At 37.3% G+C, this 14,772-nt stretch overlaps 2 protein-coding genes across 2 annotated transcripts in view; one reads left to right on the forward strand and one right to left on the reverse strand.

Moving 5' to 3' along the window:
* The window catches only part of LOC107688738 (indian hedgehog B protein-like), an 8,989-nt gene extending 5,367 nt beyond the window's left edge, over window positions 1–3,622 (forward strand). The window contains exon 3 of the mRNA XM_016486487.1: window positions 1,990–3,622. Within this exon, the coding sequence (XP_016341973.1) occupies window positions 1,990–2,669 (680 nt within the window). The 3' untranslated portion in view covers window positions 2,670–3,622. The remainder of the gene's footprint in view (window positions 1–1,989) is intronic.
* A 1,043-nt stretch (window positions 3,623–4,665) lies between these two features.
* Window positions 4,666–11,706, reverse strand: LOC107688765 (solute carrier family 23 member 3-like). Its single transcript, XM_016486527.1, has 12 exons — window positions 11,572–11,706; window positions 11,164–11,300; window positions 11,000–11,070; window positions 10,796–10,869; window positions 9,619–9,800; window positions 9,338–9,422; window positions 6,570–6,765; window positions 6,223–6,473; window positions 6,001–6,106; window positions 5,637–5,804; window positions 5,444–5,539; window positions 4,666–4,928 (listed from the first exon to the last, which is right to left on the reverse strand). The coding sequence occupies exons 1-12, from the start codon at window positions 11,704–11,706 to the stop codon at window positions 4,666–4,668; spliced, it is 1,764 nt and encodes a 587-aa protein (XP_016342013.1).
* Between the last annotated feature and the right edge of the window lie 3,066 nt (window positions 11,707–14,772).

Genomic DNA, 14,772 nt, shown 5'->3' on the forward strand with positions numbered 1-14,772 from the left:
AGTTGAGTTCATCTAAAAGGGGAAAACTGGAATATTATGTGAATTTAAAAAACAGCGTTATGATTGATGGTGTAAAACTGTCCAGTCTGATCTCCGATGTTTGAACTAAGAGACTCCAGACTGAAAGGTTCATATGTGTTCAGTGTGCAGTTAAATCAGGTGTGTCCTATTGTGGTGAAGATGGTAATTTCTCATTAACTTGGGTGAGATAAGTGGTAGACCTGGGATGAAGGTAACAACAGGTAACAGACCACATCATTAAACCTTAAACACCTGCCTCTACCTGAGTCACCAGAGACCAAATTATTGGCCAGACAACCAGGAAAGTAAAAGTGCACCCATTTAGTGTTTTATTGTCTCTTCTTCTCTCTTGACCTGCATTTTCATTTTTCGGATGCTAAAAATGACCTGTTGCACACATTGTCTTCTCATTGAAGATAATGAAGTAATTTAATTTAACACACATTCTTACCACACAAACACATACATAACTGGAACAACAAAAAGTTTATTTTTTTAAATGTGCCGACAAAACCCAGCAAACTTGCAATACCTTTTCTTCATGATACTTCTTTCTGCAAATGTTTTGGATTATTTGTTTATCTCATCACCTAGCTGCCAATAAGAATCTGGGACTATTCAACTTGGTAACTTATTCTACTTCAATCATTTCACCACTGCTAGAGAGAAATGAGACCTGTGTGTGGACATATTTGAGGCCCTTCTGTTATCTTTCTGATAGAGCATGCAAACACAAGCAAGACCTGTTGTCTACTTCTGCTTTATCAAAGTCCTCTATAGGTGTGTTCTTCAGTTGGCTTCTTCAACTGTTATTGCAAGATTTCAGGCACGTACTTCAGTATAAAAATAAGAAAGATACAGTTAACCAGAGATGATACAACATTGCGAAATATCATGTAAATTAAGTTCTTCAGAACTCAAATATAAACAAAACAGCATTCAATTTGGAGTTGTGAGCACTCATACATATACTAGAAGTGCATAAGTGTAAATATGTAAATATGTATGTATGTACTGGTTTATATATCCTGGTGGGGACTTAAACCTGACTACACACAGACTCATGGGGACTCGTGTCACGGTGGGGACCTAAATTGTGGTCCCCACGGGTACAAAAGCTTATAAATCATACAGAATTAAGTTTTTTGGAAATCTAAAAATGCAGAAAGTTTCCTGTGAGGGGTAGGTTTAGGGGTAGGGTTGGTGTAGGGCAATAGAATATACGGTCTGTACAGTAGAAAAACCATTACGCCTATGGAGAGTCCCCACAAGGATAGCTGACCAGACATGTGTGTGTGTGTGTGTGTATGTGTTTATGTAAGAGAGAGAGAATGTGCCTTAAGAAGTAGGACTGGCTGCTAAAGTGCTGTGAGATGATTAACCAAGTCCTTTGTTTTCCAGACGGCAACTCTGTTGTCCCCTTTTCTCAGATCTCTTATCTCAGCCTGTCTTATCACCTGGCCTTGGTACTTACCTTTCCCAAATATTTGTGTAGGACTCAACAGAGACTTAAGACTCATTCTGGTTTTTGTAATGCATACATCGCTCCAGACCCCAGTCACTTCTGTTGGACAGAAGTCATAGGCAGCTGGGATTCAATCAAGTGGTTATTTATTAGCTTTTATTGCATTTTTACCTGCTGAGTAGAGTCGTGCGAAAAAACTAATTAGCTTGAAGGATGGCGCTTGAAATGTTTGCCTACACACGCCAGGTTATTTTGCCACTGCAACTCTCTGTTTGATTGGATTTTTATGGGTTTACAATGAGAACGGGAGTGTGTTTGTGCTTGGGTGTGTTTGTTTTAAAGATTGAAGATTAATCTGAGAATGGCACTGTGCCATCTGAACAATCCAACCCCGAGCTTTAATAAACACACGAGACCTTTGGAATTATTTTAGGCTACTGTGCGCATCGAGGAGAGAAAAGGGACAATTGTATTGTTTGTTTGTCATTATATTTCTCTTTCAGAGCACTCTGTGGCTGCAAAAACCGGCGGCTGTTTTCCCGCATCGGCTCTTGTCACCGTTGAGGATGGAAGCGTGAAGACTATGGACGGCTTACAGCCCGGAGAAAAAGTACTCGCTTCATCAGAGAGCGACGGAAGCGGGCCGCTCATCTACAGCGAAGTCATCGCCTTCCTAGACCGCGATCCTTCTGCAGAGAAGCAGTTCTATGCCATCGAGACGGACACGGGTGCTAAACTGACCTTGACGGCGGCGCATCTCCTGTTTGTATCCGAAGGGAACTGCTCAGGGCCTGTAGCGAGTGCAGAGCTGAAGTCTGTATTTGCTAGTGACGTGCTGCCAGGTCAGTGCGTGGTGTCCACACGAGGAGCAGGACAGCAGGGACATCTGTCCCGGGTCACTAGGATCCAAATACAGGAGGACAAGGGGGTTTTTGCGCCACTCACCCGCCACGGCACGGTGGTGGTCAATGGCGTGGTTTCCTCCTGCTACGCAGCCGTGGACCAGCACTGGCTGGCTCACTGGGTTTTCGGCCCACTCAGGGTACTTTCTAGCTGGGGAGGGACAGTTGGACATCAGGCTGTGGGGATACACTGGTATTCCTCACTGCTGCACTGGGTTGGGACTCATGTGCTGGATCCAACACACTTCCATCCCTGGAGCATGATGGACAATGACAGATGAAAACAAGCAGGGGGAATGAGAATGTCACTCGAAAACAAGTTTTGGAAGGATCTAAAAGAAAGCGAAGTAAGAAAGTCCTGAAATGAAGAACACAATCAGTTATGACCCTGAATAGACCCTAAACGACTAGAAAGGATGCAGCTATTCTATGGGTCGAGCCCCGTTTGAGGAAGTGGACATTGGACGTGACAAAATTGATCTTTATAACCCATATTTAACACTTTCAGATGGGTTTTCTATACTGCCTACACTGGAACATTATCACAAATATATCAAGACGCACACATTTCCGCTCAGATATCTCCTATTCAGTCTTTCTCTTTTATACACACATACACATTCAATAAACATATCATTATAGGCGTGGAAGTGAGGAAACTATAGATGAATTTGCTTTATACTCAGGTATGCAGTGACTCAACCACAGGCAATCAGACCAACGCGGCCTGATAAGGTTTGAGACGGAGGAGGAAGTTCTGTTAGAAAAGAAATGAGAGTGGAAGGTACACACAAACACACCCATAGAAACATACACTTTACAACTGGGTTAAGGTCTTTCAACATCAGGAAAATGTACGTTCAGGTCCAGAGCGGTTCATGATAACTGTTTTGCATTCATTCATATGGTCAGTTACATGTTTCTTGCTGTAAACCTAGAGGTGTCTGTCCCAACTTAATCAAGTATTTAATGGTCACATTGTACACTGTATTTCTCCATCTAGCATACATTATTAAGGTTGAGTACTTTTATGAAGGCTTCATTCGAACAAATTAAGAGTTTACTCTGTGCAATGTTTATGCCAGTTTATGTAGTCCTTACGTGTGCTTTATGCAGTAATACTCAGTTTCCCATACAACTTACTGTATTTATCTGTTTTGTGGCATTATTTACATTTTACTTAAATATGTCAGAAATTATATAATATTTGTAAAACTATTTAAAGATCTATTTTTCAGAATTAAAGGTTATGGAAATATCTGCCTTTGTCTTTCTTTAGTCTCCTGACTACATTTCTCTGTTTTCAGAACTGTATAGGGCGTATTAATAGAGTGCATTAGTGTTCAGACACTTTTTCAGCGACGTTGGTTCCGGAAGTATTTTTATCATTAATTTTTCCAATAGGGATTTTAAAAGACTTCATTATGGCATTACAAGCCATGAACCAAATCAACCAGCTATGAGGTGAATCCCATCATTACAAACTTTTATTTAATGTACAAAAGGTATTCGAAAATCAGACATAAAGACAAAGGTACAAGACTGTGTACTGGATTTAGTGAGGGAAAGAACTACAATCCAATGAAGCATTGCGAATGACATAAATTAAAAACGCTGGTAAAACAAAACAAATTAATTTTTAATTTTAATCATAGCTATAAAAACAATATATTTTAAATTTATTGAAAATATTCATATATATTAAAATATTTAGCTATTTTAAGAGTAGGTACACCAGAAGAGTATGTTATTTGTGATGATTCATGCAGTGGATGTTCACTGCATGCTCTTTTGCCAAATTTGCTCACTTGCTCTGTCATTGGTGGAATTTTCTGCAAGGTATCATGGGTAATGTAGTTTTTCCACTACAAATTCTAAGAAAAGCATTCACCGATCAAGAACCTTGGAGCTCAAAACAGGTCTTAAAAATTATCTTAAAAATCAATTTCCCTATAGATAAAATGAATGGGATTTCACCTCCGAAACTCAACGGGGGCTGGGAACCACAAGGGGGCCTCAAATTAATATATTACTATTAATAAATTATTAATAATAGTAATATTATTAATAAAATAAAACAATCTAACTTAACTTAAATGATCTAATAAATAACTTTAAAAAAATTACTAATTTTGGGGGGTCCTCGAGTCAAAAAGGTTGAGGACAACTGAATTAATACAAAACTGTACCACTCGTAAACATAATAAAATTTATAAAAAGCAAACCAGAAGTTAAATACAAAAAACTAAAATAAAAGTTGGACTGAACACCAAAAGTTCAGCCACTGCTAACACCAGCATCCTTGTCAGGTAATAGGCTAGACATCTCTGGTACTGTCACTACCACCTCTTCAACAGGTGGGCTTCTGCAGGCACAGAACGGGACGGTTCTCAAGCCGCTCAGGTCCAGCACTTTCATCACAAGTGGAGGTGGGTCATACACCGCGTTTGGACTATGGCTGTAACCCTGCTGCTGGTCAGCGAGAGACAGAATCTTCTTTGTGCCTTCATGTCGCACAAGACCCCTCTCAGGCAAAGTCCCTAAATACCAAAAATCACTGACATTAATTTAGTGCTTTATTTTAGGAAAAAACTCTGTAAATGACAGTAAATACATTAATGATATTGCAAACGACTTCCATTTCAAATAAATCAATTCATCAAAAATCCTGAAATAAAAATGATCACAGTTTCCACTAAAATATGAAGCAGCACAACGGTTTTCAACATTGATAATAACAAGAAATGCTTCTTGAGCAGCAAATCAGCATATTAGAATGATTTCTGAAGGATCATGACACTGAAGACTGGAGTAATGATGCTCAAAATTCAGCTTTGCCATCACAGGAATAAATTAAATGTTAAAATATATTAAAATAGAAAACAGTCATTTTAAATTGTAATAATCATTTTCACAATATTACTGTTTTTCCTGTATTTTTGATCTAATACTGTAAATAAATGCAGTCTTGGTGAGAATTATATGATTCTTTCTTTTAAAACAATCTTTCAGACCACAAACTTTTGAATGGTAGTGTACTTCTGTGTTGTTTTACCTGAAACAGTGTGCTCTAGAAGAAAAGCCAAAACCCCCACAAAGAAAACGGGTAAGGTTAAAAGAGCCTGGAGAAAAACATCAACACTGGGTACACCTGAACACAAAGAGATGAAAATTCATACAGTGAAACAGACTCATGTCCAAATGATGTATATAATGTCCTTTAATGAAGCGGTTGCATTACACCATACCTGTTTGTATAAAACTAGAGTGAAGTCTGAACCAGCGTGGCAGTGCTAATGACATGAACACTGTGAAGCCGATGTTGAAAATGTTGCGTCCAGAGTCAACATCTGCATGTTGGAAATAAGTTATGCCTGTTGCTACGGCAAGTGTGTAGGTCACGCCGAGCACAGCACCTGAGAGAACAAGAGCAAGTGCAAGCATTTAGACTATGAGTATAACGCCATAGTCCTAACAAGATAATTGGGCTGAAACCATAACTTGGTGAGCATAACAGACTTCTTTCAATAAAAAAATCTTAATTATTCCAAACTTTTGTCCATCTAGTGTATCATAAAATGAAAAGAGATAAAAATATAAAATGATGATCACCATGGATGGCCAGAGGGACTGAGCAGAGCATCTGAGCTAATTGAGGAGACACACCCAGAATTAACAACAACACCCCAGCGAGCTGCACTGTGCTCCGGGACCCAGACTGAGAGAAAGAGAGAAACATCATGAAGAGATATTACAATAAACATGAACAAAGTTAATCCTAGGCAAACCTAACAATCATACTACTTTTGTGAAAGCATCAATACAGTCTCTTACCTGGCTGAGCCCAATAACACATGCATTAGGCACACTGCTGCACAGTCCTACTGGCGCCCCCATCAGGCCAGAGAGCACACTTCCTAGTCCATCCACACACAGGCCCCTGTTACAGGCATGTGCTGGGGGCACAGGAGCCTTCAGGAGCCGAGCTGCCACCACATACACAGCCACAGAGCTAATGCTGCTAGACAGGCCTCCTGCCACTCCTGCTGCAATGCTTTTTCCAGACAGCAGGGGGAGTGCTGGCGCTGAAAGTACACAAGAAACATAAAGATAAAAAAAAGTAACATTTCGAGCACACTGCTACAAGGCTACTAAAACTAAAAACAGAACTTTCACGTTACTAGGAAGGGGGAAGTCCAGCCAGGGTACAGAGTCATTAGGAAAGACAAAGTCAGGTGAGTGTGGACCGTTCCTGGACTGAATGAAGGTGGCGTTTCTCTTTGTCGAGAGCATGTGGGTCACAGAGTTCAGAGGGACATGTCCCCAGTGCACCAATGCAGCACAAACACCACACGTCACCATCACAGACAGAAGTACCTACACAGAACGGGCACAAAGAGCAGGGACAATATATCTGTTATAGGGTGTGGACCTAAAAAAGGGATCTTACATACAGTGACCCAACAGTATATGGACCCTTTAGTGCATAAATGTCATTGCACCATATACAAAAAGACCAGATGGTTAAAATTAATTGCAAAAATGGAAAAATAGTAGTTCTAAAAAAAGGTCATCGTGTATTTGCAGATGCCACATTTGCCTCATTTTAAATCTATGCGATATATATGTAAAAGTGTGTGGTTGGTAAGATTTTTTAAATGTTTTTTAAAAGTCTCCTATGCTCACAAGGGGTGCATTTATTTGATATAAAATACAATAAAGACAGTAATATAGTGAAATATTATTACAATTTAAAATAACTGTTTCCTATTGTAATATATTTTCCTGATATGACAAAGCTGAATTTTCAGCATCATTACTCCAGTCTTCAGTGTCCCATGATCCTTCAGAAATCATTCTAATATGTTGATGTGCGGCTTGAGAAATTTGTATTATTATTACCAATCTTGAAAACAGTTGTGTTGTTTAATATTTCAGTGTTGTGGAAAGTTACTTCTAAAAGTAATGCAATAAAACTGGTGTTACTTATTTGAAACAGTAACTCAAATTAAAAGCAAATTAAAAAGTAGTGTTAAGGGCTTTTCACACTGAAAGCGAAAATTGACGCTTGAAAAATGACGCTTTTGAATCGAAACAATAGATCCCTATGGGGCTATTCACACCAGGCGCGATCATTCGCGGTGCGAAAAAGCGAGGATTTTTTTTTCGTCCTGTGTGTCGATTTTTTCCCCGTCGCTCCACGATGAAACGGGCCGTCCAATCAGATTTGAGCTTAGATCACGTGCCCAGAGCAGCTGCTGTTGCACGAGTGGTGGCGCTGTTTCGAAAATCAGTGTAAACAAACACCGAAGAAGAGTATCCCGGGGTAGAGAGAAGAGAGTGGATACCGAGTTTCTGTTTTCTTTGGTATCTGAGAACAGATTTTATTCTCACATGTTCTTAATATAATTACTTTACTAGTTACTTGAAAAACTCCCCAACACTGTAATATTTCTGTGATACGTTTTTTTTGTTTGTTCTGCATTTAGTTGAAATAGAAATGTTTGGTAAAACTATAACTGTCTTTACTGTCACTTTTGACCAATTTAATGCATCTTTGTTGAATAAAAGGATCAAATTTCTTTCTCAAAAAATCTTATTGGCCCCAAACTTTTCAGCAAAAAGTTTAAATATATTCCAACCTTTAAAAAGAAAACAAGCATGAATCTAGGTTAATGTTTTTACATATACTGATACATTTGAGCATTTATATTTATAAATTAACATTAATAAATGCTGTAAAAAAAATACACCAACATTGGATAATGTAATTCATACATTTTAAGCTGCACACAAACACTCCCACATCAAAACATTTACACAGACGCACACAGATGGATGAGAATAATAACTAGACAGTCAGGCACTGTCTAGTTCCACACAGCAGAGAAAAACCAATAAGGATTTCCCAAAAGCAAGATTCCAATACGAGCTTACGATCACTCATAAATTGCTTTAACCTGTTTCCCATAACCTTTGACAACATTCAACCTCATATTAAATTAAGAACATTTTAGCCAAAGATCACTGTAACACAAGGCATATCTTCATTGGGAAACTTTGCCCAGATCAATGATATAATCTTCTTACAGGCAAAACACTGATCTAATGTACTGCAGGTTAAAAGCTGTAAAAGAGCTCGACTACCAGTGCAACACAGGAAATCCCATAAAGCATGGCTGAAGGTGTCTGTGTTAGACTAGTTTTGGAAGTGAAAGTAAATGTCTTTTTTGTGCAAAGTCCCACAACATTAAAAAGTGAAGAAACGCTTGCAGAAATGGCTCTCAAAATCAAACTAATGGCTGGAATGCACTACACGACTTTTCCAGTCTGGACGAGGGAATGCCAGTTGCCACAAATGTACTGCAGGTTAAAAGCTGTAAAAGAGCTCGACTACCAGTGCAACACAGGAAATCCCATAAAGCATGGCTGAAGGTGTCTGTGTTAGACTAGTTTTGGAAGTGAAAGTAAATGTTTTTTTTTTTTTTTTTTTTGTGGAAAGTCACACAACATTAAAAAGTGAAGAAACACTTGCAGAAATGGCTCTCAAAATCAAAATAATGTCTGGAATACACTATACTTTTACGTTTCTTTAGTGAACGTTTCCGAAAGTCAGAGACAGACTGCAGATTTCACAGAAAATCATGTAGTGTATGATGGGCACTGACTCTGATTGTTTAGCTTTAAACTTTGATTCCATCCAGCTGGAGGATATCAAACATGTTTAATATTTCATACCGATTCAAGCATCTTATTTCAATTAGTCTCTTAGAGGCACATGTTTCTGTGCAAGTTACTGTGTGATCCTAAGTCATTTAGTGCATGATGCTCTATAAATATAGCCATTTACAAAGAAATCAGCAAGTGTATCATAGTCTTTTAAAATCAGTTCAGTCTTATAGTGTATTCCAGCCTTAAGAAACCCTAAAAACCCCTTTATTTGACTCACAGAAAGTCTCTTGCAGACGGAGAACACCGACAGCCGCAGAAAGTAGTGCAGATGCTGAGACAGGATCACAAGAAGAACAATTGCCCTGAAAAAAAAACAAGAAAATTTTATTTATGTGTATCTATGTAGTTGCACACTGAGTGCAAAAGTGCAAAAGAAACATTTATTCTTTCTTATAGGGGGGTGTTTCTATATTGTTCAATTACTAATATTATAAACTGCATTTTTTTTTCCTGGACAGTGTACACAATATCAAAGACTTCAGGAAAGTGTTTGCTTACAGTGCAGCCATGCCCCAGTGGTCAGAACAAACCAGTGCTGCCTCCCTGTAGATGGAAAAACCCAGAATGCAGAGAAGAGGAGCCAGAACTAATGGTCCACAACGTCCCAGTGCAAAGCCACCCAGACCAGCCAAACCCACAGCGAGCTGCACCATACCTGCAGCCACAGCCATGCCTCTCAACTGCACACACACCAACACATACACACAATACGCCAAGTATAATAAGTATAATGAAACTTTAATGGACAAGCACTGACAAACTTGCAAAGACACATTCAGTATATACAAATCAAGATGATAAATATGAACTGTCAATATAATATAATATATATATATATATATATATATCAAATATTTGCTTATCTTAAAAAAAAATAAAACAAATAAATCATTGATATATTACAGTTTTTGGTGATATTTTTAATTAGATTTTATTTAAAACAGTAATACCGTGGAATATTATTACAAATACTTTTACAATAACTGTTTTGTTTAAATTACATTTTTTAATATAATTTATTCCAGCGACGGGAAGCTGAATTTTCAGCATCATTACTTCAGTCTTCAAAGTCACATGATCCTTCAGAAATCACTCTAATATGCTCATTTGGTGCCCAAGAAGCATTTCTATGAATTTAGTATCATTTATATACTATTATATTTTTTTGTTAATATTTTGAATTGAATTGAATTTTTATATTTTATTTCCACTTTAATTGTAGTTAAAGTTGTAGCAATTTTGTTGTGTGTTTTGTCATTTTTATTATTTCTTTTGTATATAGTTTTTGATACATTTTATTAATTTGTTTATTTAGTTTTAGTTATTTTGGTTTTTCAATAAAAACTGGAAATGTTGCCTTGGCAACTAGCTGACATATAGTTTAATTCTTTTTATTTCAGTTGAAATTTATTTTATTTCAAGAAGCAATTTTTTTATTTACCTTTAAAAACCCTTAAATACGTACATACATAGATACATATTTTATTTCAGTAAGCATTTATTTTATTTCAAGTAGCAGAACTGTTTAAATGGTTTTAGTTAGCTGTAATAAATAAATAAATCTGCCTACTTCTTTTTGGAAAGTGGGATCTGCTGTTACTATGGCTACTGTAGAACAATGTGACAATGGAGGGTGGTCTGAATGTTCAGCACCATGGACAGCACTGTGCTCTACCTCTCTTATTGGGTGTGCTGGGGCCACAGGCTCCTCTGGTTCAGTGCACTGCCCCCTGCAGGCCACAGCAGTCCCTAACACACAATACAATCAGCACCAATGACATTTTTTTTCTGTAGATGGATTTCATTGGGTTTGTTGGTATGTTTAATTGGGTAGGTATTTAGATAGTCTTTGCCTTCATTTTAATTCTGCCATTCTCACCTGACTGAGCAGAAAGCAGAGCCAAGACAGGGATTAGAAAGTCCAAAGATGGAGCCAGGATCAATGGCAAACTAAACAGAGGAAACATTGGACTTAACCCTATAGATGCTTTAGTACAACTATATCAGCTTACATGGAAAGCAACAGGGTAAATGTTATCTTACCGTGATCCAATCCAGCTCTGCAGCAGTGTAGATATACCCGAGTTAAAGAACACATAGGCCACTATTCTGTCTTTGTCTACTTCCTGAATGAGTGTTTCCACAACCAACGCACACAGAGAGGACAGTACCAACACATGCTGTTTGGAGACAGAGAGCAAAACACTTTTTACTTTTTCAGTTGTTGTGTTCAATGTTTGCCCCGTTTATGTAATTCATTATGAGGTAAGATTTCAGCATTTGTAACTAAAATGTGAAAGTATATTTTCAAGTTACAAAAGAAAATCAAGGATGACTTCAGTTTCAACAACTACAGTATATAGCTGTGATCCACGCAGGAGTTAAAGTGCATGCTTTTATTGTACTCTACTGTGCTATATGACTTAGCAAGGAATATAAATAAATACTTACTTGGAGTGCAAGGGCAATATTCAGCAACAATGAAGGACTGGAATTCACATCTAGGCTCTCTGTTCTTCCAGGCCTTTCTGGGTCCAAAGTTTGCTCTTTACATGACAGTTTCTTACATCTATCAGTCTTCAGCATTGTTTTTGCCTTTTTCTTTGTCTTTCCTTAAAACACTATTTGTGCTGTCACTCTGTTTACTGTGTTAACTAAATTCCTTCTTTCTTGCTCCCTTCGTTTCCTCCTCATATGATGGCCTTTGACTCAGTTATGCAACGTGTGGTTTTTCATCAGCATTACTCCTTTTAATCATTATCTTCCCATTGACTTAAAATAACAATGGATTATTGCAACAGCTTTGCTTGGGAAGCTGATATGACTTGTGGAGAAATCTGTGATTTTGACTGTAAGATTACTGTTAAACTTACCCTTTTGAAAAAGAATTGTGCTTAATTGTAATAAATGTGCAATTGTAGTGTACTTCAAATCTTAAAAGCATTCTTTAAAAAACTGTGCTTGCAGCTAATATGAAATAAAATGCCACTTAAGCACACTTACAGAGAGTAAAAAAAGTGCACTTTAATAAAGTCAAATTAAAAGTTTCATCATTTTAATGATCTTTTGTCATGCTTTAAAGAAGTGCACTTATTTTGATGTGTTGACTAACATATTAAAGCACATGTAAAGTACTTGATCATAATTTTAACTGTAGTGTATTAAAAGATATTACATTTAAAATGTATACATTTTAAATGTACTGAATTGAAAATTCATTACAAATGGGTAATTACAAATATATATATATATATATATATATTCAGTAGAAATGACAGTAAGTATATTTTAATTTCAGCAGTGCACTTTAACCATATTTCAAAGACAATAGAAGTAATCATGAAATTACATATTAAGATACTGAAGTCCTACTAAAATGGGTCATAAAAGCTCTCTAATTTTTACCTAATTGCATTTTATATTAATTTAATCTATAATATGTTTTAATTTAATTAAACACAATCACACTGTTTCACTTAACTGTTTCGATTACAATCAGTTTGCACGAGTATATTCTTATTTCTGTAATAAATACTTTAAAAAGCTCAATTTTTTAAATTGAGTTTACTGAAACAAAATTAAGGGTTGATTTTTTTTTTTCCCCGAATTTGGACAATTTGTGCACACAAAAGATGAAATATGACAGGATTAAATCCATGTTTATTAGCATTGGTGAGTCAGCAGGATACAGGACTGCAGAATGACTACTCATGGCTTATAGTGGCGCAGTGACCCTGGTTTCCCAGGCCACCGCAGCAAGAAAGCATCAAGTCACTACACACAGACACACTGCTCATGGATTTAAGTATGCCCCTTTCACATTCACACTAATTACAGATATAGATATGCTCAAGAGAATTTGTATCTTTAGTGACGAAACGCAACAAAACTACACAATGATCACAGCCACAATGCAACAACACAACACTAGCAAATATCGTAACTGCGCTCAAATACATGAAGAGGAAGTGTTTGTCCACCAACAAGGACTTTCGATTTAATTAAGAGCTTGCGTGAGAGGTCATTAAAGATGCATTGGCAGTCTCTATACAGATCAGATTGATTTCCCAGTACTGGATACAAAAACCAAGCACGCAAACGTGCTTCAAAACTGGTGAAGCGTGGCAAGAACTGCCTCAAAGCGTGGGTCACGTGACACGTCCAGTTAGCGAGAGATCGGGGTAGCAAGCAAACCAAACAAACAGCAAACAAGTTCTCATTCAGCACAACAGATGACTGGAGAATCAACATCTCTGCCATACCAACTTGAGTTCAGTCCCTTATAAAAGTTCATATCCTCACTAAACCTGCTCTTGCTCAGAGATGGATGGTACTTTCTGATCCAAACATGAAAAGACCAGAGTATACAACACTGAGAAAGACCCCAGTTAAAAGCCAGTGTTCATGGCACATAGAATAATTTTAACTCTCATTTGTCTCACAATGTACAAAAATAAAACTATAATTGCAGTGTAAGAGGACTGAATTCATATTATGCATATTCTGAGTCTTTGAATGTTGCACTGTATTAAAACCCACACAAGTGAGCATTAAAGCAGCACTATGTAACTTTTTCTGTGTTCAAAATTTGCAAAATGTATATAATGAGCGAGTACATCATGAATTCATCTTCCAAACCGCGTTTTTTGTCTTATTCCGAATCACTACGGTACACTTATAATAAGTTCTTATATTTGAACTATTGTAGCCTGGTCGGGTCGTCACCGCTGCGGAGTAACACATACCTGCGTGAATCGCCATAGACATAAACTTAGAGAAGTAGCTCCGGTTGGAATGTTCTTCCGCGGGATGTGTGCAGTTCTGTTTATTAACCGCTAGAGCGCCAAAAGTTACATAGTGCTGCTTTAATATCCACTTTCAAATCACAAAATGCCCATATCCAATATCTCCGACGTGCCTATGAATACAATTCATAAAGAAATAAAAATCTGTGCAGAGATTATTGCATTTCATGTTAAGGACAGAAATTCTCCTTCACTGAATATACTAAACCGTGTTTTACTAAATGACTGAGACAAATTATGTGTATATGACTCTGTTTGCACAGTGAAGTACAATATTAATCACATTAGTTTCTGAAATGGCTTCATCAAAAAAGAAAAAAATCAGTGGCCAGTAATATTATGTATAAGGTAAAGCTAAGGGTGAAAGACAGCACACAGGTTCATGTAAATATAACCTGAGCAAGAGTCTGGGGTTAAATACATCAGCCTCATTAGTGTCACCATTAGCTGCATATGAAATGAGTGCATATGTTTTTTGTTTGTTAACGAGAATGATTAAATACTCCTTTAACTATATTAGTCTGTTTTATTTTAACTTTTGAGTTTGTTTCTGATTTAAACATGCAGAAATGGAGCTGGTAGATCTTTGACTCTGAGCAGTCAAACTCAATTTCCACCGAGGAGTGTTCAGCTGTCATATTGTAGGACTATGTAACTGAAGGCTGGAATTCACTACATGACTTTTGTACAGATTTTTGCCCTAATTTACAGTCTGGAGGAGTTGGCGCTAGTTGCTGAAAGTCAGACCCAGTCTGCAGATTTTGGGCAGTTGGAGTTGACAGATTTCACAGAAAATCAGCCTGTGATTCCATCCAATCAGAGGATATTAACCATGTAGGTTTTAGAA

Source organism: Sinocyclocheilus anshuiensis, unplaced genomic scaffold, assembly GCF_001515605.1.
Source record: "Sinocyclocheilus anshuiensis isolate Anshui unplaced genomic scaffold, SAMN03320099.WGS_v1.1 scaffold9, whole genome shotgun sequence".
Lineage (NCBI taxonomy): Eukaryota > Metazoa > Chordata > Actinopteri > Cypriniformes > Cyprinidae > Sinocyclocheilus > Sinocyclocheilus anshuiensis.